The following is a 21,931-nucleotide window of genomic DNA, read 5'->3' as shown; positions in this document are numbered from 1 at the left end:
GGAAAGGAGAGAGAAAAAAATACAAGGAATAGGAAATGGAGATGATTTTACTGTGCATGCATGCACTTCCGTATCAACATGTTTTGGTCAGAACACAAATATGCTTTTTAAAATGTTTCCTGGCTTTCTCTGCCCACACAGATAATACTCTCTGGCTTTTGTGAGCCAGTTCTGTACTGTCTGACAAATAACAAAATGACTCATGGCACATGATGGCTTAATGTGCTTGGGTCACACAGGTTGACATTTTGTCTCCGGAGACTTGAAAAAAAGTTTTAAGAGTCCTCCCCCTTTCTTGACGTTTGGCCTTTTATTTATGGCTCAGTGCATGAAGCCGTATGCTGCATAATCGAATGGACTATGATATGGATCGCAATATCCTACTGTAGCACTCACATTGAATTTATTCATGAAATGCAATGCAGAGATTGAGTCGGTGTCAAATTCTGAAGGAGGCCAATTTAATTTGGGAGCAATTTGTGGATTAAGGGGCGGTCGGATAAAGCTGCGTTCTCAAATGGCTCCACCTTTTTAGTCAAGTGGCTCTCTATTGAGTTAGTCTGCAGGGAAATACAATCAACCTGAAGTAATGTTGTTAGAGTGCGTGCGTGCGTGCGTGCGTGCGTGTGTGCGTGCGTGCGTGCGTGCGTGCGTGCGTTGTTGCACACATTAGTGTTTTGTGTGTCTGCCTGTGTGTGTATATGATCATCTTGTACCCATATCTTTCACAGGAAACAAATGCAGCAAATATGGTTATTGCACATAAACCTTATTTTCATAAAGAAGTGGATCTCAACTGGGGTGGTGGTGGTGGTGGGGGGGCTCCAATGGGGTAAAAATTTATTTAACATTTTTAAACATTTCCATCAGCTATTTGAAAATAGCCGATCTACACACCAACGTGTGAACTGAGCAGTGCAACAGTGCTACTTTAGGTCACCCAGCGGTATTGCAGCTGTCCATACTCAAATAGACATACAGACAGACACACATCCGTACTCAAATAGACATAGGACAGACACACATCCGTACTCAAATAGACATACAGACAGACACACATCCGTACTCAAATAGACATAGGACAGACACACATCCGTACTCAAATAGACATAGGACAGACACACATCCGTACTCAAATAGACATACAGACAGACACACATCCGTACTCAAATAGACATAGGACAGACAGACAAACATACCTGTTCATTGGAGCGGTTAGGCACCGCTCCAAAACCAAAAAAACAAATCTTATATAGGGTTCCTGAGACCCTCTTGTGTTTGTATGTGTGCACTTGGTTGTGCGTGTCTGTGCCTGTACGCTCACACACACACACACACACACTATGAATCTGTGCAGAATGTGACGGAGTACCACGCTGCGATCGACGGGGCCGCCGGCCGGCTGGCAGAGAAGACGGAGCGCCTGTCCCTGGCAGACAGAGACCTGGTCCAGAGCGCTGACGACCACGCTGAACAACTAGAGAAACAGGCCGACGACTTAGAGGAGTAAGAGAAAGAGACAGTACTAATCACCACACATGAATTTACTATGTGTCCCCGGTATTATAAGCTGACACTTTTAGTCAGAGACATTTACAATTTATGCAACACAAGAAAAAGAAAATTTGTAAATCTTATTCACATCATTACAAGTAAGCCTACTAAATATGACATGGTGGTTTGTTGGCAAATTCGATAGGTCGATATATTTAGTCTTAGTTTTAGTGATCATAGCTTAATTTTTTAGTTTTTTAGTTTTCGTCATTGAAAAAAGGTAGTCGACAAACATTTTACGTCATTGTTTTAGCCGACGAAATCAACACTGGACTCTGTTGTTCCCCCATGCAGGGATTTGAAGCGCAGTGATGCCAACGGGTTCGTCCAGAAGGCTATAAGTGCCGCCAACGTCTACAACAACATTGTGAAATACATCGACGATGCCAACATCACTTCACTGACCACCCTGGATGCGTCCCGAAGAGCTGAGGATGTATGTTCAATTACATACATGAACAAATACTACTGTACTGTATATGCATGTAAACTGTCTGGCACGGTATACACTACTGTTACTTACTGTATATACTGTAGTATCTCTTCATCAAATAGTTGTAGGAAACCCCTATTAGAAAACTGTGCAGTCAAAAAGTTGGATCTAACTCTCAGATTTAAATGAACATATTTTCCTAGTGTAGTGGTTAGAGCATATGCCTTTCATGCGGAAGGTTGTGGGTTCAAACCCTGCCTGGGGTCATGCATGGGCATGCGGTCTCAACGGGTTCCTAATGCTAAATCAAATGGGTTCAGATCTGAGTGTTCCATTTACATAACTGTTTTTGTTCCATTCCTCGTTCTGTGTTGTTGTAGGCTACTGCAGGGATCAAGACGCAGCTTGGATTCCTGCTGACACAGGCCGACAATGTTTTTAAGGAATCTGTCACGCTACGCTCCGAACAACTTGGTACGAAGCATTTCACTTGTGATTCCCACAGTTAAAAAATAATAATAATCATATTATTATCATAAGTAGAGCCTTGGATTCCCCCTATCCCTCCAGAGCCTTGGATTCCCCCTATCCCTCCAGCAAATCCATATTATTATCAAAGGTAGAGCCTTGGATTCCCCCTATCCCTCCAGTAGAGCCTTGGATTCCCCCTATAAAGTAGAGCCTTGGATTCCCCCTATCCCTCCAGTAGAGCCTTGGATTCCCCCTATAAAGTAGAGCCTTGGATTCCCCCTATCCCTCCAGTAGAGCCTTGGATTCCCCCTATAAAGTAGAGCCTTGAATTCCCTCTATCCCTCCAGCAAATCCAACCCTTGTGACTTCCATTCATGCTTTGTGGTGTCTGGTTTCCTTGACAGAGGTAGAAGGCGAAGTGGCCGACAAGCTGAAGTATATCGAGGAGACCCAAGAGACCATGGATCTAAACAGCAGGAAACTTGCTGAAGTTGTCCAGGACATCAGTGGCATTCAGCCGGGTAAGAAGAACTCACATTATTTCACGTCTAGTTTATTGTGAAATGAGAATTATGAAATGGGAAAGGGTACTTTAGTGCAGATGATAGTGGAACATTTTCATTTGCTGAGTTCACACGGGTGAACTGAGCAGTGCAGTGCTGTGGTGTGTGTGTGTGTGTGTGTGTGTGTGTGTGTGTGTGTGTGTGTGTGTGTGTGTGTGTGTGTGTGTGTGTGTGTGTGTGTGTGTGTGCGCGTGTGTGTGTGTGTGTGTGTGCACGTGTGTGTGTGTGTGTGTGTGTGTGTGTGTGTGTGTGTGTGTGTGTGTGTGCACGTGTGTGTGTGTGTGTGTGTGTGTGTGTGTGTATGTGTGTGTGTGTGTGTGTGTGTGTGTGTGTGTGTGTGTGTGTGTGTGTGTGTGTGTGTGTGTGTGTGTGTGTGTGTGTGTGTGTGTGTGTGTGTGCACGTGTGCGTGTGTGTGTTTTAAGGCTGCTCAACAGTGCCACTTTAGGTCACCCAGCGGTATTGCAGCTGTTCATACTCATAGGGACATAGGGACATACATACATAGGGACATAGGCCCTCATTGGAGCGGTGTGCACCGCTCAAAAATTGCGAAGGAAAGAAAGTAAAGAAAGAAACCTAATTCAAAGACCGTCATTTCCTAACGTGCTCTTCATGGTGACTTTGTAGACAGAACGTCAAAGCGTCTGGAGGACACCCAGGGAATCGCAGGGAGAACGCTGAACCGCTCCGTGGAGGTCCTCCAAATCATCACCCCCATCAGCACCAAGGTGGAGGAGTGGGCCAACAACATGAGGAACAACGAGTACTCCACAGAGGCCTACCAAAGTGCCGTCATCTCTGCCGGGGATGCAGGTACCTGAACCCAGTGGTGGAATAAGTACTATTTTGTTTTACTTAGGTAGAAGTATCAATACTGCAAGGTAGAACTACTGCGTTACAAGTAAAAGTCCAAAATTCAGAATGTACAAAAGTATTGGCATCAAAATGTACGTAAAGTACCAAAAGTAGATAGTACTCACTATGCAGAATGTCTCATTTCAAGTTTTCAAATGTATCAAAATATTTTGAAAATAGCAGATCGTCTATTTTCAAATAGCCGATAGTGCTGAAGTGTTTACTGTATGTTTTGTAATAATAATCAAAGTAACTAGTAATTAAAGTTTTCAAATAAATGTATAAAAGTACAATATTTGCCTCTGAGATGTAGTGGAGTAGAAGTAAAAGTATTGGAAATTGGAAATACTCAAGTAAAGTACATAAACCTCAAAATTGTACTTAAGTAGAGTACTTAAGTAAATGTACTTAGTTACTTTCCACCACTGCCTGAACCTCATACAAAGGTCTTGGACGATTTTAAGTTTTGTGCTGAGAGAAACCCATATTGGATGGAGATTAGATGTGACATGACACGACACAACATGTTATAGGCTACCTGTGACATGACATGAGATGAGATTAATCAAATCATGAAGCAGATCAGATGATGAAGCTATGGACAAAGCTATGGGGGCTATTCATTTGGGGTTTGGGGTTAGAGCCATGTTTGGCATTAGAGGCTGCCAGTCCTAACAAAGGAGTTTAGATACTGCCGGAGAGGTTCTACACAGGGCAAAAAATGTCCCCCCCTGCATGCATCACAGTCTTGTTTAGTATCACTTTAAATGGCGTTTCCTCTCTGTCGACGTGGTTCACAGTGGATCAACTGAACACCATGATGCCTGAACTGCTGGACAAGCTGAAGGTGGTGGAGGAGAAGAAACCAGTCAACAATGTGACCACCAACATCATGAGGATAAGGGAGCTCATAGCGCAGGCTAGGAGTGTAGCCAAAAAGGTCAGTATGGAGCAGTTGAACGCTGGTGATTTTGTACATTAGGGCGAACGAGAGATATATTTTCTACATGATTCTCCCACAGTGGCACACTAAAGGCTGTGACTTACCATTCTTGAGTGTTACATGCAAAGCTGTGTCTGTCTGCTGAAAGTCTATAGTCCAATCAACACCACACTTTGTATTTAACACTGCCAGTAGGCCACAGAAGTAGCTCCACATGGTTTTTTTGTGGGGCAGTGTGTATATCGCCTCCAATGTCTGGCTTTCAGACATGACCTCATATGGCATACAGGTATACAGATTTAAGCAGTGATATCATGTGGCAGCCACAGCGGGCGCCCCTCACTTCACACAAGTGTAATTCTTTTCACAGTAATATGTGAAAAGGGTATAAAAGACTATTATTCTTTTATACCTCATACCGTCATAGAGGATTGATGTCACAGGCTGGTCCACATTGGCGTCAAGTCCAAGATCCATATACTGGCTTGTGTGGAATGGATCCTAAGATCTGCACAATTTCCTAGTTTTCCTCTAATTGTGGTTTCTCTGTGGTGTTCATACCATCAAACGTCATCCTCACCTCAGGTGCAAGTGTCCATGAAGTTCAATGGCCACTCCTCGGTGGAGGTGCATCCTCACGCTAACCTGGAGGAACTGAAGACGGTGACATCCATCAGCTTGTTCATCAGAGTGGACCCCGACACGGACCCCATCGAGGACCGCTTCATCTTCTACCTGGGAGACAGAAATGTGAGATATTATATCTTGTTTTCTTTTTAGCTGTTGGGAAACATTTGAGATAACGGTATAAACAGCAAGCAGTGTTCCAGTCACCAGAGGCTATTCATTTGCAGCCCGTTCACAGCAGTGACAACGAAACATATTGACTAGACATCATTCAAATTTAGGCTGAACTAGAGATGCATGGGATGGTTGTCAAAGTGAAGCGGACCAGCATAATTGGAGGAAGGCTAAATCCGGGGTGGTCCAAGCAAGATCCCTAAATCTCCCTAAATCATTTTGGTACCCTATTCCTAATCCTACGTTACTAGTTGTTTACTTTGCAAACTTGGAACCAGAGGACAAGGGTAAAGATAAAAATACATGAAACAGAACAGGAGATGAATAGTTTGTACTTTGTTGTGATCGTCTGAGTAAGAGGAGAAAAAACACCTTTGAAAGTACACTGTTGCCTTTTTCAAGGGGTCTCCATGAGACGTGTGTGTGTGTGTGTGTGTGTGTGTGTGTGTGTGTGCGTGTGCGTGTGCGTGTGCGTGTGCGTGTGTGTGTGTGTGTGCGCGTTTCTGCGTGCATGCAACATCAAAGATTGGGATCATTGAGCATAAATACCATTGGATCGCTACCCACCAGGGCACAGAGAAAGAAGGGCTTCACACTACGGGCCTCTCTGTTCTGTTTATATTGCCTGATTTATACTTGGTTGTGGGCCGGTGTTGCACATCGGAAAATATAGCAGATCTACACGTGCACAATGCGTTGCCACATGGCGCTTTGTGATCTTGTAGATCTGCCTATTTCCATGCACAACACCCACACGCAACTACGTATAACTCGGGCTCGACGGTACTTCACCATGGTGATTTCACAGCCACTGGCATCTATGCAGCAGCTCTGCTTCACAGCTATTGAGCCCTTAGTAATCACTCCCAGCATGACCCATCCATGCAGTCAAACATGACGGATGGGCGTGTTTTTAAATAGTCATAGAAAGAAATATAATGATGTCCCGCAGAAATGTCATCATACTGTATTTATTTTGTGTGTAATTGATAGTATCTCTTAATTAGGGTTTTGGACATATTTGATATAATTATGTCAACACTGTGACCCAGAATGGATATCTTATGGGATTTGGTATAGGTTTATTATTATTATTTATTTATTTTTGAATACTGTATTCGGTAGAAATGTAAACAGCACGTGGTAGAGTCAGACAAAATAGGCTAAAAGGATATAACACAAAAAGGTCCTGGTGACTTGTTTCCATGGTGGTCCTATATATTCAATTAATCAAAATAGCATAAAGCATTTACACAAAAATACATGTCATCAACAAATACAAGCACTATGTACAAAGGAGAAAAAAGAGAAAACGCAGCAGTGAGTGACACCTCCTTTTGACGGGAATTTGCATTTACCTCCCGTTGTGGTCTCCTGATAGATGATGTTTCATTCATTTACCTCCCCTTGTGGTCTGCTGATAGATGATGTTTCAGGCCATACACATGCTTTAGTTTAACCCATTTTGACCTGAGATCAGATTCTAAAAATGTCTTCTACATCCTGACAGTTTTCTGAAAAAGCTATGTTTTTATGTCAGTCGTTCTTCGATTTTTCAAAAATAGCAGACCTACAAGCTCGTAGCGCGCCACTCGGTGGCGCGCTATGAGCTTGTAGATCTGCTATTTTTCAATAGCTAAAGCATAACATAATGCTAACACCAAAAGGGGTTCCAGCCCAAAATGGGTGGTGTCAGGGCGTTCCACATTTTGGTGGCAGAGTAGTGAGAGTTTCCCCTGGTTTGTTTTGCATTTGGGTGGTACCAGGTCATTGTTGCTCCCTCTAGTGTTGTGGCTGTGGTGTCACTCACTTTGGAGCAGTAGTTAGGCAGGTATGAGGGTATTGAGGGTGCAGTCCCCCATCTTAAATACCAAGATTGCTGACCTCCCTAATTGCTGCATGTCACGTAGTAATATTGTGATATGGTATGTATGTGTTGTCCTGTCATCTTCTGAGCTGACCTGACTGTTCTAGTTATTTTCATTTGCCGACATAGATATTGCATAGCATTACGAATGATTATGTACACTACAGTATCAAAAGCCTTATTGTGCAAATATTCTGGTAAAGCTCCACTAGTCATCCCCACAGTATGTTATTATCGATATTGAGGTATTTGATCAGAAATATTGTCATATTTAAGTTTGTCGATGTTTGTCCATATACAGTATGCATACAGTTATTATACAGTACATAATCAAGACTTTTGATTTGAGCTGTAAGGGGCGGACACTGAATATATTGCTGTAGTATGATTATGCAGTAGTTATATAGTCTCCGTGGGGTGGAAACCTCTATGTCCAAATCTGTTAATTTTCAGGATTCGCATTCAAAAATGGCAAAAGTAGCAGATCTATAAGCTCAAAACGCGTCGCTTCGAGCTTGTGGAGTATGGTTCAAGTTAGGCCGAAATGAGTTTTCTTCGACGGGTGGCTGGCATCTCCCTTAGAGATAGGGTGAGAAGTTTAGTCACACGAGAGAGACTCAGAGTAGAGTCGCTGCTTCTTCGCCTGGAAAGGAGCCACCTAAGCTGGTGCCATCTGGTTAGGATGGCATCTGGTTAGGATCCCTCTCGGGTGTCTCCCTAGGGAGGTCCTCGAGGCATGTTCCACTGGGAGGAGACCCCGGGGCAGAACAACTCACTGGCCTTGGAACGTCTCGGGATACCCAAGGAGGAAGTCACTAATGTTGCCCTGGAGAGGGAAGTCTGGATAGACTATGGATAAGCGGTTGAAGATGGATTGATGGACTTACGAAAAAACACAAAAAGTTATAATTTGGCGATAAGGGGTTTCTGCCTGACTGACTGTAACGCTCTACATACTAGTGTTAAATGATTGGTGCTGTGTCTTCCTACACTACAGGGCATGAAGGACTACATGGGCCTGGCCATCAAGAATGACAACCTGGTGTTCGTGTACAACCTCGGCAGTGACGATGTGGAGATCCCGCTGAGTTCAAAGCCTGTCAGCCAGTGGCCTGCGGTATTCAACTACATCAAAGTAGAGAGGTACACACTCACGTTACTTAGAGCAATGGTTCCCAAACGTTTTAGCCTGTGACCCAAAAGAGAGATTAGATGTTTGCCCGGGACCCAAACTAGTGAAAAATAACAACTTACCCCATTAAACATTTCTTTCTAACATTTCTTAGATTTATCTTTCTTTCTTTCTTTCTTTCTTTCTTTCTTTCTTTCTTTCTTTCTTTCTTTCTTTCTTTCTTTGAAATTACTGAAAGAAATCATTGAATCTAATTCATGCACTTTTTGGGGAATGTTTATTGAGAATGTTTAGAAATACTAATAATTAAAAACAAAATGTAGGAAACCAAATATAAAGGGACCCATAAAAATATGTCCGTGACCCACAAATGGGTCCCGACCCAGTGTTTGGGAAGCACTGATCCAAGGTTATGCAGCTTATGCCTGTAACAAGTGTTGACGACGATGTTGTGACGTGTTTGTTTCTCTGTGCTCTCTTCTCGGTGTGTGTTCTCAGGTTGGGCAGACATGGAAAGCTCTTCCTCACTGTGCCCAGTCAGACCTCCACAGACGAGCAGAAGTTCATCCAGAAAGGGGAAGCTCCGGGCACGGACGCACTGTTTGATATCGACCCCAAAGATGTGGTCTTCTTTGTGGGTGGCGTTCCGAATGATGTCAAGGTACCACCACTGAGTTTGGACCGTGTCAAAATGCTCTTGAGATTGTCTTTTAATCATGTCGACCGATTTAAGATTGAGTTTAAGTTTGTCGGTCATGTTGCTACAATGACTTTAGTTTAGTTGATACTCTGCAAATTGTGTTCACAATCAACTGATCCTTAACCACTTAAACCCTATATATTTTATTGACTGGGGTCCCCCAGGTATTTGGTCCCCTCCTTTTTCCCCTCCATACCAATTCTCTTTGGCAAGAATGGCAGATATACAAGCTCTCGACTGGCTCCATTGCAGCACATTGTTGTGAGCTTGTACATTTTTGCTGACTGTACAGCATACCTATAATAGGGATACTGTAGGGTTCATGTTTACATTTGAATGCTGATTATGTATTCCTTTTAGCTGCCACCTCCTCTCAGTCTTGCTCCGTTTGTGGGGTGCATCGAGATGGCCTCCATCAACAACGACGTCATCAGCCTGTATAATTTCAAAGAGACCCACAAGGTTGATGTGGTCACATCAGCACCATGTCCCAGGTACCCCATACAGTGGCTGTTCTGGTATTCCTTAAATTCACAGGTTCACATTTATTTTCTGAGGAAAATAAATATCTAAGGATAAGGCTAATAATAATTAACTATTAATTCAATTATTTTTGCTTTTGCTTTCAGATACAAGTTGGCATTCTCTCAGAGTCGTATTGTCAGCTACCTGTTTGATGGAACAGGCTATGCACTCATCAATAACATTGAGAGGAGGGGCAAGTTTGGCGTTGTGACCAGATTTGACATCGCTGTACGAACAGTAGCAAACAATGGTGTACTACTGCTCATGGTCAATGGAGTAAGTTTAACCAGAGGTCATATAGTTAATCCCAAGTTTAAATATTTGTTGTTCCGAAACTTAACACGGCTGTTTAGAAGCTATGATGTTTTTTAATAATTTTTTTACCTTTTCTTTCTCAGGATAAATTCTTCCTATTGGAATTAAAGAATGGCTACCTGCGCCTCATGTATGACTTTGGCTTTAGCAACGGGCCAAATCTTATGGAGAACAACATACCAAAACTGAAGATCAACGATGCACGTTACCATGAGGTACATATAGGCCTCTCATCCTCACCACAAGCCAGAAGCAAACGATCGCAAAGAGAGTGAGAAACGAAACAATTATAACAATCTGCACTTTTGGCAATTTTATTTCCACAGGTGTCTGTGATTTACCATCAGTCAAAGAAGGTGATCCTACTGGTGGACAAGAGTCACGTCAAGTCCATAGAGAATCCAAAGACCACACTGCCCTTCTCAGACCTCTACATCGGAGGAGCACCTTCACAAATCCTCCTTTCCAGGTGAGTGTGCCACTGCCAGCATGCATCACTGCAACAACTGTAAACTGCATGCATGCTGCTTCATGGTAAATAAAAGCAGATGAGCTTGTAGCTTTGCTGTTTTCGCTATTCAAAAAAACACACTATTGATACGTTTATTAAAATGTATTAAATCAATTAGTTTGACTAAGTGTTGCACCCCTAATGTCAATGCTCTTAAAGAACGGGTTACTTTCACCTCCACAGGCCTGAGCTGTCCTCTGTGCTGGGCCTGAAAGGCTGCGTCAAAGGCTTCCAGTTCCAGAAGAAAGACTTTAACCTTCTGGAGGAGCCCGGTACCATTGGTATCAGCAACGGATGCCCAGAGGAGTCCTTTGTAAGTACAGTGTCACTCCACATACTTGTTACAGTATGATGCTACACTTTGCATATCGTTGCCGTCGGGCAGAAACCGCATAAGTCCATATTTATTTTTTCTTCTTCTTCTTCCTGCCTGTCTATTTCCTGATTGGTTAGTCATTTTGACCGGGGTTTTTTTTCGACCAATGACAAAGCTTCTAGGAACATTTTTGAATGCAGATTGTGGCCCCTAGATGGGGAGTGTTTTACTCATTGCTGGCTGTCTGAATACCAAAAAATAATGTCATTAAAATTTTGAGAAATATTGCTTATAGCTGCTAGCAGCTTTAGTGCCCTACTTCGTCATGCAAGAGACACCAAAGCAGTGAAAATAGCAGATCTACAAGCTCACTGTAGATCGGCTATTTTCACTATTTTATTTAATCTTTAAAATAAAAAAGGAAGGAAGGATTTAGACATACAAGTTTTCCACCCGACAGCGACAATATTAATCTAGGATTGTTCCAAGTAAAGTGTAGACTAGTGAGTAGCGCGCGCACACACACACACACACACACACACACACACACACACACACACACACACACACACACACACACACACACACACACACACACCACACCACACCACACTAAAGTTTAAACACAATACCTATCATCTTCAAGTGAGAAAAAATGATTGGATGTCTGGTACCTGAGCCAATCAATATCCCCATTGTGGGCTCACTGAAGCGTAAGCTGACAGGACGAGGCAGTTTGATGTGATGTGAGAGTGAGATGTGTGTTTTAATCGCCAACAGATGTCCCGTAAAGCCTACTTCACTGGAGCAGGCTACCTGGGGTCAACGGCCAAGATTTCACCATTCGATTCCTTTGAGGGCGGACTCAACTTCAGAACTCTGCAACCGTCTGGACAACTGTTCTACCACAAAGAGGGGGTAAACGCATCTCTATGTGTCTTACGTGTAACGTATTAACATGGAAATTGTGTTGATAAGTCATTAAATCTCACACTGGATGTTCAAATCATAATAAAATCATACCCCACCCTGCCCATTTCAAGAGACCACCAAACCTCATCCTAAAGACTTAGACCGTACTGGATATTTTAATGGGTGGGCCGTGTTAGCCAGACGCGAATCTGACGGTGCAAAAACAAATTTCCCTCGGTGGCCAAGCCAGGCTAGGGGCCATGTGCATTTCCAGAGCATGTTTATTGGGTTCTGGCTCGGATCAATAGAACTGGTAGAATTCGGTATCAGAATGAAAAGTCATTTTTGTAAAGAAAACATACCATGATATTTATTTTATATTTGTTATATTACCATTAAAATGGTGTGTTTGAGAACCAGCGTCATAGACTGTGACCGTCGTCCAGTGTAGCTGAATCTCACCTGTGAAGTGAACGTTCCATTGCAGACGGATGAGTTCAGCATCTCCCTAGAGAACGGAGCTGTGGTGCTCAACACCAAAGGGACCAGAGTCAAGTCCACCAAGAGGCAGTACCACGATGGAAGGACTCACTTCATTGTGGCGTCAGTAAACAACCAGAAGTAAGCTCCTTCCGATGTACACAACCCTCAAACCCTCAGACTTTAAAACACTGGGGGCTGTATTTTGCGTGTCTTAAGTACCAGGTCTTATTACTTAACTTAAGACCTGGAGGCGTGATCAATGCCATTTGGCTATTCTGAGCATAGATATATATAAACTCTAGATGGCTCAAGGCGGAGTTTCTGACGTCGTTCACCCGGCAGCCATCTTACTTCGGGGCTACAGTACAGTATGTTCAATGGCAGCTCAAACAGAAACAGTCATAACTCGCTCAAATCTTGACGGATTTACAAACGGGTTGGTTTATTACAAACGTTGTCAACGTGGCTATGATTCAGGACGCTTATCTGCTTAATTTATTTTTTTATATGAACGTCGTATAAACGCATATAAGTATGCGGACGTCTCTGACGTTTATAACAAACCAAACCGTTTGAAAATCGGTTGAAAATTGAGCAAGTTATGGTCATTTAAGAGTACATGCCCCATAGACACAATGTTATGTGGCCCGAGGTAAGATGGCCGCCACGTAACGACGTCGCTCTCCATTGGCCAACAGCGCGGGTGAGCTATCTAGAGTTTATATATATCTATGATTCTGAGTGGCCAAAGAGCATTGACCACGCCTCCAGGTCTTAAGTTAAGTAATAAGACCTGGTACTTAAGACACGCAAAATACAGCCCTGGTTCTCAAAGTTGGGTCCGCGGAACCCCCGGGGGTCTTTGAGTGGGTTCCAGGGGGGTCCCCAGCGAAACACACACTTGATTCTGTATTTAGGTATGATAGATAGATAGATAGATAGATAGATACATTAAAAACCACAAATGTCTGACTAAGTGCTGGCCTGTCCATCCAAGGTATGAGCTGATAGTGGATGACAAAGACAAACAGGAGAAGAAACGTCCATCATCTGCCACACCATCCTCATCAGATCCCTCTGTGAAGACTTTCTACTTGGGCGGGGCTCCCAGCAGCACCGTCAAGAACTTCACAGGCTGCATCAGCTATGCCTACATCAACAGGTATACCCACAGAGTGCATATATATACTGTGTATATATATATATATATATATATATATATTTTTTTTAATATATTTATACTCACACACATGCAGTATCAATAATACTCATTACTCAATTGAGCCTCCTACTGAGTCTCCAACTGACCGATGATGACCCGGTCCTTATTGGCTTATGCGACAACAAACTAACAAGAATATCCATGAATTAAAGGCTTCATGGTGTGTGTAATTGATTGAAAATAATGAATTTTTTGGGGTGAGTCCTTGGCCTTGTGTGATTGATTATCTATACAAGATAGATACTATAGCCTACTACTGTATATGTGAGATGGGGCATTTGTTATGTACACAGTCCATGAAAATGTACAGAACATACCTTGGGGAAATTAGACGGTGGAACAGACGGCATCTGTTTCATGTCTCTCCAGACTGCATTGTAATTACAGATTTAGCTGAGAGAGAGAGAGAGAGAGAGAGAGAGAGAGGGAGAGAGAGAGACTGAAATAAATCTTGAACTTAAGAGTTTGAGAACATTGTTTGTTGCCATGGAAACACAGTTGCTTTGTTGTGTTGAGAGTCTGTCTATTTTCTGCCCCCCCCCCCCCCCCCCCTCTCCCCCCCCCCTCTCTCATGCAGACAGGACAGGGACATTGAGCCTGAGGACTTCCAGCGCTACACAGAGAACGTGGGAGCCTCTCTCCAGGACTGTCCTGTGGAGGGACCACCTGCTGCCCTGCAGTCCAAGTCCAAACACACCCAGTCCAGGAAGGTACTGTAACACTTGAACAATCTAATCCGATCCGACTGATATTTCAATGTATGGAGATCTCTGCATCTGTCAGTCTTTGTCCCTTTTATGCCATATATTCTTCTGCCTACACATGCGTCACATGTGACGTTTCATTCAGGACGTGGTCTGTGCCATTTTGAAATAGGGCTAAACAGTCAGTTGAAACCAATGGGAAACGGTGCAGAAGTCAAAAGTCTGGGTTTTTGGTGAAAATTCCTAGTTTTCATCGTTAGTTTCATTAAACTGTTGTTTTATCAACTTTTCCGTTTTTAAATGTCAGCTGACTACTTTGAAGGGCTCACTCCAAGCATGTTAGCTCGGTATAAACAAAGGTTGGCGCCATGGAATACCCGTATGTGAGTGTTGCTCTTCTCTCCGGTTCCTTTTCGTGGTTTGGGGAACAATGAAAAAGTCCATTTGAGCGTCCCGTTTTTATCTCTTATGTTGCTGCTGTTTTTGCACTTCCCGACACACACTAAAATACTTGAGCATAGTGTTGCTGTCGGACGAAGAAAAAACATAGAATGTGGGTTCCGTAATGCAATTCCAATGGTGTAAAGACAAACAATAGGTCATAATAAATAAAAAATTAAATCTAGATAATTCGGTTAATTAAAAATAGGAACCGATAGAATAATAGCTAAGAAGACGTTCTAGCACTAGGACGAAGCATTTGCATCCAAAGTCACAGATATACTGCTCGCATGATCGAAAACGCATGATCGTCATTGTTGATAAAATGTGGCACATGTTCAGTACTAAATTGACATTTTATTTCAATCATTCAGCCCAAATCACTAAATGTCAACCCATGCATGCTTACTATCTGCTTTCTCACTAAGGTGGGCAGAGACAAGTTCAGCCTCCCGCTCGGCCTTATGGGACTGAGGAGCGATGGCCATGAGCCGTCCGAGGCAGAAGTGACGCCAGAAGTGACGCCCTGCTACTTGTCCTCGAGGCCCCGAGCTGCCCGTCAAGCCCACCGCTATGGCGGCGTCGGCCATAGCAGACAAGAGTACACAGACCTCCCACAATCTCTTTCTGAGAGGTGAGTGTATGGTGGTAGCGCCCTTTGGAAAAACCTTAAAGGTCAAGTCTGTTTAAAAACTCACTCATGTGAAATGCACCTCACTTCCCCTTCAAGAGTTTGTCGGTGCCTTTAGCGCACGGCTGAGTAAATCCTCCTCCCATCATGTCCCAGGTCCCACTTCTCGCTGTCTCTGAAGACCCAGTCGTCGTTCGGTCTCATCTTTTATGTATCAGACGAGGAGGAGGACAACTTCATGTCTGTGTTCCTGGCTCATGGGAAGCTGGTATACACCTTCAACGTGGCTGACCAGAGAGTCAAGATCAGGAGCCACGAGAAATACAATGACGGAGCATGGCACAATGTAAGTTGCGTGACTTATCCTGTTTGAGCAAAAGGCACATTGCTAGTACTAGAAATTACAGGATTTTGTAGAGGTTTTTCAAAGATCAGGATTGAGAACATTCCCAACACATTATGGTTTAAGGACACCTTTAAGGACTACATCACAGTTTCAACACAGTAAAATCATCCCTGTTACTTTAACGTACAAATGTGACATTTGTATATTCTCTGAGTTACAAATGGATAAATGAACACTGAGGATTTGGGTTGAGGCCTCTGAATTGGAACGGTCACAGTAGTTGCTGTGACAGTTCCAATTCAGAGGCATCATCCCTCATTATTACTGTTCTCTCTATAGTAATATAGATTTAGACAAAGCCTGTCACAATGTTTAGAGCAGTTAGTAGTTACCTATCCTAATTAATACATTTCCCATTAATAAATAAATACAAATCACGCTTTCAACTGCACTGCATTGAAGTGCATTCATTCATACATAGAGTGACTGACAACCTCATCTCTCCTCTCTCTCCCTGCTTCAGATTATTTTTATCCGTGACAGAAACATGGGTCGATTAATAATTGATGGGCTCACCGTGCTGGAAGACAAAGCCCAGGGCAGCAATGTCTCCTGGCACGTCACGGGGCCCCTCTACGTCGGTGGCGTTCCCCCAGGGAGAGCCCAGAAGAACATTCAGGTACGCTTCACGAAGTTCACGTGCTTTGGGAACTGTGGGGACCGATGCTAAGGCTAAATGGGTCGGAAGACATGGGGCAATACCTGAGACCAGATTCTACAAATGTCTTCTAAATCCTGACAGTTTTTGGAAAAACATATCAGTGATGCTCAAACCTTTTCATGTCAAGGACCCCCAGAATTATCTGTATTTGGCCACGGACCCCCATCTAAAAAAATATTTAATTCCAGGGACCCCCCAGAAGCAAATATTTGAGTTAAAAACCTTCGCTGTGGCAGAATATTCAAAGATTTGCACACGTTTTCACTATTTTTCAAAAATCGCAAATCTACAAGCTGAATCTATGAGCTTGTAGATGTGCTATTTTTCAATAGCTAAAGTTTAAAATAATGGTTAAAGTGGTTAAAAGCTAAGGTGACACAGATGCATTATGTGATTAGTTTTTTGTTTAAAAAAAGGTTTTTAGTTAAAGGGTTAAAGCTCTATATTCCGATGGTAATCATTGATATTTTTGGTATTTGTGCCGTAAAAAGAGTTTATCTGTCGCTCCATCTCTGTAATAAACAGAGAATAACTCTTCAGGCTGGGAATCCAATCCTTCAAAGATCGTTTATCTGCTTCATTTTAATGTGTCTGCTCATGTTTTTGTTTCATCACTTCATCAATTTGTACTTGTTTGTGTACTGTAGCCTATCCTGTGTGAAGTTTCCCCCTTAAACAATACAATTGCTATACTGTACCTGTTACTCAACAAACACTATAGCAATGGTTGTTATTGGGATATAGAGCTATTGAATACTTATTTGAACAAAGAAATGTCAATTACACCCCCTTTAACTACAGCCAACAAAACCAACAGGGATGAATGGAAAACTATTCACAATGTAGCAACTAAGGAACTTTAGTTATGAAACATTCAGAGACAGTAAAAATTCTTCTTTGCAATTTATAACCCGCTGGTCTTTCTAGCACATAATATATGGTCATACTGGGATGCACTAGCTCTGATCTAGCAGACTTAGATGATGTTCCCACAAGAAAACAGGCAAGCAGGAAACTGCCACGGAGACGGCCCCAACACTTTGAACTCCGCAAGACGCCATTCTGTGTTATTAATATATGTCTTCCTGCCATTTTCACCGGCTGTATTGTGCACTGCATATCTGTACCACGCCGTTAATGCATAATATACACTTCCGCTGTACTCTCTCTCTCTCTCTCTCTCTCTCTCTCTCTCTCTCTCTCTCTCCCTGCAGAGAAACTCTGCCTATAGCTTTACCGGCTGTGTGAAGAACCTGCAGCTCGATGGCCAGTGGCTGTCCGCGGCAGCTCAGAGGTTCGGCGTCACGCCGTGCTTTGAAGGGCTCTCTGAGCCAGGCACTTTCTTCTCCGAGGAGGGAGGATACGTCGTCCTGGGTAGCGTTTGACTTGAACCTTTTCTTCTGCTCCATTTAGATCAGTGCTTCTCAGACGTTTGAATTTCAAGAACCTTCCAGTTTGGTATGCAAACTATGCATCACTGTTAAGGTCACGGACCCCCTCCATAACTCAGAGAGTGTACAAATGGAACCAAATGGAACCGTAAATGAAACCACTATGTGAGTTACAGACCTCTAATTAGGGTCTGTTTGGTTCCAAGGGTCCATGAATGACCCCTGGGAGTAGCGAGACAAAATAACTCTATAACATAAGACAGCGGGGAGCGAAATGTGAAAGTTGGAATCTGGTGTGTGCCACATGATGCAGTAGATTTGAACCCAGGACGTGACTGTCATTACAGCATGTGCACTAATTCAATAATCAAGAGAATCAATAGGGTTTTATTTGTCTTCTCTAACATACAATCCTGTTCCACCACCTAAGACTAAGTCCTATTTTATACTTCATCATACTGAATGCCACAGACGAAAAACAGTCCAAGTCCACACTATTGATCCATAATGTATAAATGATAGATAAGGGTTCAGGACAACGAGGCCTTTTCGTGGAGGGGTCAGAATGAAATTTGGACTGTTTTTCGTCTGTGGTACTGCTACAATAGACATTTTCACACTGGGACCAGACCTGTCCACATTGTGTGTATTGTGTGTGACGTGTGAGGTACAAACTTTGTGCAATTCTCTACCCACCGCATTTGATTCTTACAATGCTCTACCCACGACACGACACGTAGTCACTGTGGTGAGGCCCCAACCATTGTTAAGATTCATTAGAAAACATTATATGTTAAGATTTCCTTTTGGAAAATGCCCACAGCTGCTGGTCTGTCAGTGACCAAGCTGAGACTCACTCGGTTAGGATGGACCATACTGTATTACTGTATGACACCACCAGTGCAGCTGTGACTGTTGGTGGGGGGGAAGTAGGGGCTGAAGTGAGGGGTGTGAAGAGTTGAATTAAGGCCTCAAGGTCTTTGTGGGCTCAGTCAAGCTGCAGCTGTTGCACCGAGCATTTTCACCGAGCAATTTCACACCCAACTGCCGTCAGCTCAGGTTTTTACACGTGCACGTAGTGCAGAGAATTCAATATTATAAATATATGGACTGTCTGGACCACTGAGAGAGAAGGAAATAAAAGGTGAGGCCCAGACAAAGGGAAATGGACACTCCGAAATGACTCCATCCTCCTCTCTGTCCCTCTGGGGTTTTCTCCTCCCACAGATGACACGTTCAACCTGGGCCAGAGATTTGAGCTGGTGGTGGAGGTGCGCCCCCGTGTGGCGTCTGGCGTGCTACTGCATGTGTACACTGCCGAGCAGGAGTATCTCACCCTGTACATTCATCAAGGGGCGGTAGGTCTTTCTTACAGATATAGTATTATACATATCGTTGCTGTCGGGCAGAAACCTTGTATGTCCACGTTTTAGCTTTTTATGTGTTTTTTTGTTTTTTCAATTAATGCCCTGCTTCATCGTACAAGAGTGTCGCACAAAGGTTGTGATAGCAGATCTACAAGCACACAACTCGTGCTGTGAGCTTGTAGATCGGCTATTTTCACTATTTTAATATATATATTTTTTTATAATAATAATAAAGGAAATGTTTTGGACATACACCACATTTCCACCTGACAGCAACAATATGATTTGACAGATATAACTGTAATGTAAAAGAAAAATCATGTCTTTTTGTCAGTAAAAATGCCAATCAATCAAAAGACAAACTAACAAATTCAGTACAGTTTATCCTGGATAATAATGATTGATGTCGATGCTGATGCTACATACTGATACTGGCCTATATGTCTAGGTGGTGGTCCTGGTGAACAATGGAGTACGTGACTTCTTCACGCATGTGTCTCCGAGACAGGGCCTGTGTGCTGGAGGATGGCACAGAATTACTGGTGAGAACACACTCATCACTCTGTGTCACTCTAAAAACAACACAGCACAGCTCTTTAAAGAGTTTAGTGATGGTGTAACAAAAAGAATGTTCTAGGGTTAAAGAATGTGTTCTAGGGTTAAAGCCTATATGGTTCACCGGAGTCCCTGCAGGGCTCTATCATCACTCTTCGCTGAAGAATCTAAGCAATCTACTGTGTACAAGCTTGTATAACTATTTTCTGTGGAAGTTTTCACCGCAATACGGATTCTGGGGTTTAAGAGGTTATAGGATTCAAGCACTGTATATTAACTATTCCCTCCCTGTTTGATGGCAGTGATCCGAGATGCTAACGTTGTCCAGCTGGATGTGGACTCTGAGGTCAACCACGTGGTGGGACCTCTAAATCACAGCTCCACGGATAACGGCACGCCTGTTTTCATTGGTGGAGCTCCAGGTGGGTGACCGCCCGGGATCAACTATCCTATTTTTAGATTGTCTATCATTTCCCAGTTATGGCAGAATCAGAGCGTATGACTGGGGTGCATACTTAGTTTAGACTAGTCATTGGTTAGACATGGGTTAAGGTTAGGTTTAGGTGTGCTATCCCGTGGGAGGTTAGGGTTAGGGTGAGGGTTTGAGATAGGTTGTAGATGTAGGACTAATGACTGGTCTGACCATATGACTAGTCTAGACTATAAGTACTGTCTAAACTAATAGGTATGACTAATACCTATTGGGGGGCACTCGTTAGTCCGACTTGCATTAGTCCGACATTCCGTTAGCCGGTTAAGACTCACACTGTGGCTTCCACGTACGGTTGTGTTTAGGGGTAGTGTTTTTTGGGGATAGGGTTACTGTCTGAGTTATGGGTGTCGGATTATTGGGACGTCGGACTCGACTTGCACCCATACATATTATAATAGAAAAGCAGCAGAAATGTTTTCAAATGCATTGCATTGTTCCTTGTTCCAGACGCTCTCCTCCCAGAAGGCGTTGCTACCAAGAAGGGTTACGTAGGCTGTATGAGGAACCTGACGATCAACGGCAGCCAAGCGAGCCTCAACAAAGCCGCTCTGGTCAGCGGAGCGGTCAGCGTTGGCACGTGTCCAGCGGCATAAAGCCAGAAAGGTGCAGTCACACATGTACGACTGAAGAGAAGAGTTCAAGTGTGTCAAAGTTTAACTCCACGTGATGGCACCTGACGCGACAATACTTTGTAGACAGAAGCTCCACCCTCCACCACTCTAAGAGGGGTGAACGGGAAGTGACACGATGCATAGCAGACGATCATGTGTGACTGTACTTCTGTGTTGCATGATGAAAATATGAGATCTACAAGCTCATGAGCTTGCTGTTTTTGGTGCGCAACACAGTCATATATGACGGAGTATAAATTAAGTATAACGTATGTGCCAATGAATCACCACTATCATCCCAAGCTTCCCAACACTGACCAAACACTGTTTTTTTTGTTTTTTTTAATCAAACATTGATGTTTCAGGAGGACATATGTTTAACTCTTTCTCAGATGTTTGTCTTCATGTCTGTCTTTTGTTGATTATTTTCTTGGTTTTTGTTTTGTTGTTTTTTTACAACTCTGCCATCAAAAATGTAATCTGATTGGAAAATGCTAAGTGGACAATAATTAAAAAAAGATCAATATTTCTTAAGGTACCTATAATGTATTTTAATCTTCTGTGTTTCATCATTATGCCTTATTCCCACATGCACTCAAATAGGAATAACAATGTTTAGACATTGAGAGCCGATCAAGTCAGTACTTTCTGTTCCACCTCCTCAATCTCTATGCACATTTTTTTAAGCTGTAATGTGTTTTCTTATTATCATTTTTTCTTATTTTTTACTGTTTCCTCCAGATGAATAAATGATCTTTTACAAACAGGTTGTTTTTATTGTTTAAATTGATGAGGTGACAGTACTTCATTAGACCCCTTGGTGTGGTTAAATATCTTGAAAACCCTACAGGTGCCCTCAACAAGTTTTCTTCGACTGCATGCACCTCATGGTACCACAGCACCTCAAAGGCCCTTAAAACAAGGCTCCAGACATCCCAAAATAAACTGGTCAGGCTACTATACTCCCAGAACCCACCTCACCCCTGCCCTTTTTGATAGGCTGGAATGGCTTAGGGTTGACATATGCAACTTGCAAAGTTGCAATATGCTGGTCTACAAGATTTGCT

At 43.0% G+C, this 21,931-nt stretch overlaps 1 protein-coding gene across 1 annotated transcript in view; it reads left to right on the top strand.

Moving 5' to 3' along the window:
- Positions 1-21,924, top strand: part of lama4 (laminin, alpha 4) — a 42,567-nt gene extending 20,643 nt beyond the window's left edge. Inside the window, exons 15-40 of the mRNA XM_079526993.1 lie at positions 1,358-1,506; positions 1,849-1,990; positions 2,368-2,461; positions 2,863-2,979; positions 3,650-3,835; positions 4,678-4,817; positions 5,406-5,570; positions 8,486-8,631; positions 9,119-9,281; positions 9,681-9,814; positions 9,950-10,121; positions 10,244-10,375; positions 10,487-10,629; positions 10,855-10,984; positions 11,768-11,905; positions 12,387-12,520; positions 13,380-13,544; positions 14,182-14,314; positions 15,178-15,383; positions 15,537-15,726; positions 16,250-16,405; positions 17,662-17,821; positions 19,066-19,196; positions 19,654-19,747; positions 20,063-20,182; positions 20,701-21,924. Coding sequence (XP_079383119.1) covers positions 1,358-1,506; positions 1,849-1,990; positions 2,368-2,461; positions 2,863-2,979; positions 3,650-3,835; positions 4,678-4,817; positions 5,406-5,570; positions 8,486-8,631; positions 9,119-9,281; positions 9,681-9,814; positions 9,950-10,121; positions 10,244-10,375; positions 10,487-10,629; positions 10,855-10,984; positions 11,768-11,905; positions 12,387-12,520; positions 13,380-13,544; positions 14,182-14,314; positions 15,178-15,383; positions 15,537-15,726; positions 16,250-16,405; positions 17,662-17,821; positions 19,066-19,196; positions 19,654-19,747; positions 20,063-20,182; positions 20,701-20,846 — 3,786 coding nt within the window. The 3' untranslated portion in view covers positions 20,847-21,924. The remainder of the gene's footprint in view (positions 1-1,357; positions 1,507-1,848; positions 1,991-2,367; positions 2,462-2,862; positions 2,980-3,649; positions 3,836-4,677; positions 4,818-5,405; positions 5,571-8,485; positions 8,632-9,118; positions 9,282-9,680; positions 9,815-9,949; positions 10,122-10,243; positions 10,376-10,486; positions 10,630-10,854; positions 10,985-11,767; positions 11,906-12,386; positions 12,521-13,379; positions 13,545-14,181; positions 14,315-15,177; positions 15,384-15,536; positions 15,727-16,249; positions 16,406-17,661; positions 17,822-19,065; positions 19,197-19,653; positions 19,748-20,062; positions 20,183-20,700) is intronic.
- Positions 21,925-21,931: the final 7 nt, after the last annotated feature.

This window comes from Electrona antarctica, assembly GCF_951216825.1.
Source record: "Electrona antarctica genome assembly, chromosome: 17".
Lineage (NCBI taxonomy): Eukaryota > Metazoa > Chordata > Actinopteri > Myctophiformes > Myctophidae > Electrona > Electrona antarctica.
This window is presented reverse-complemented; position numbering and strand designations above follow the sequence as displayed.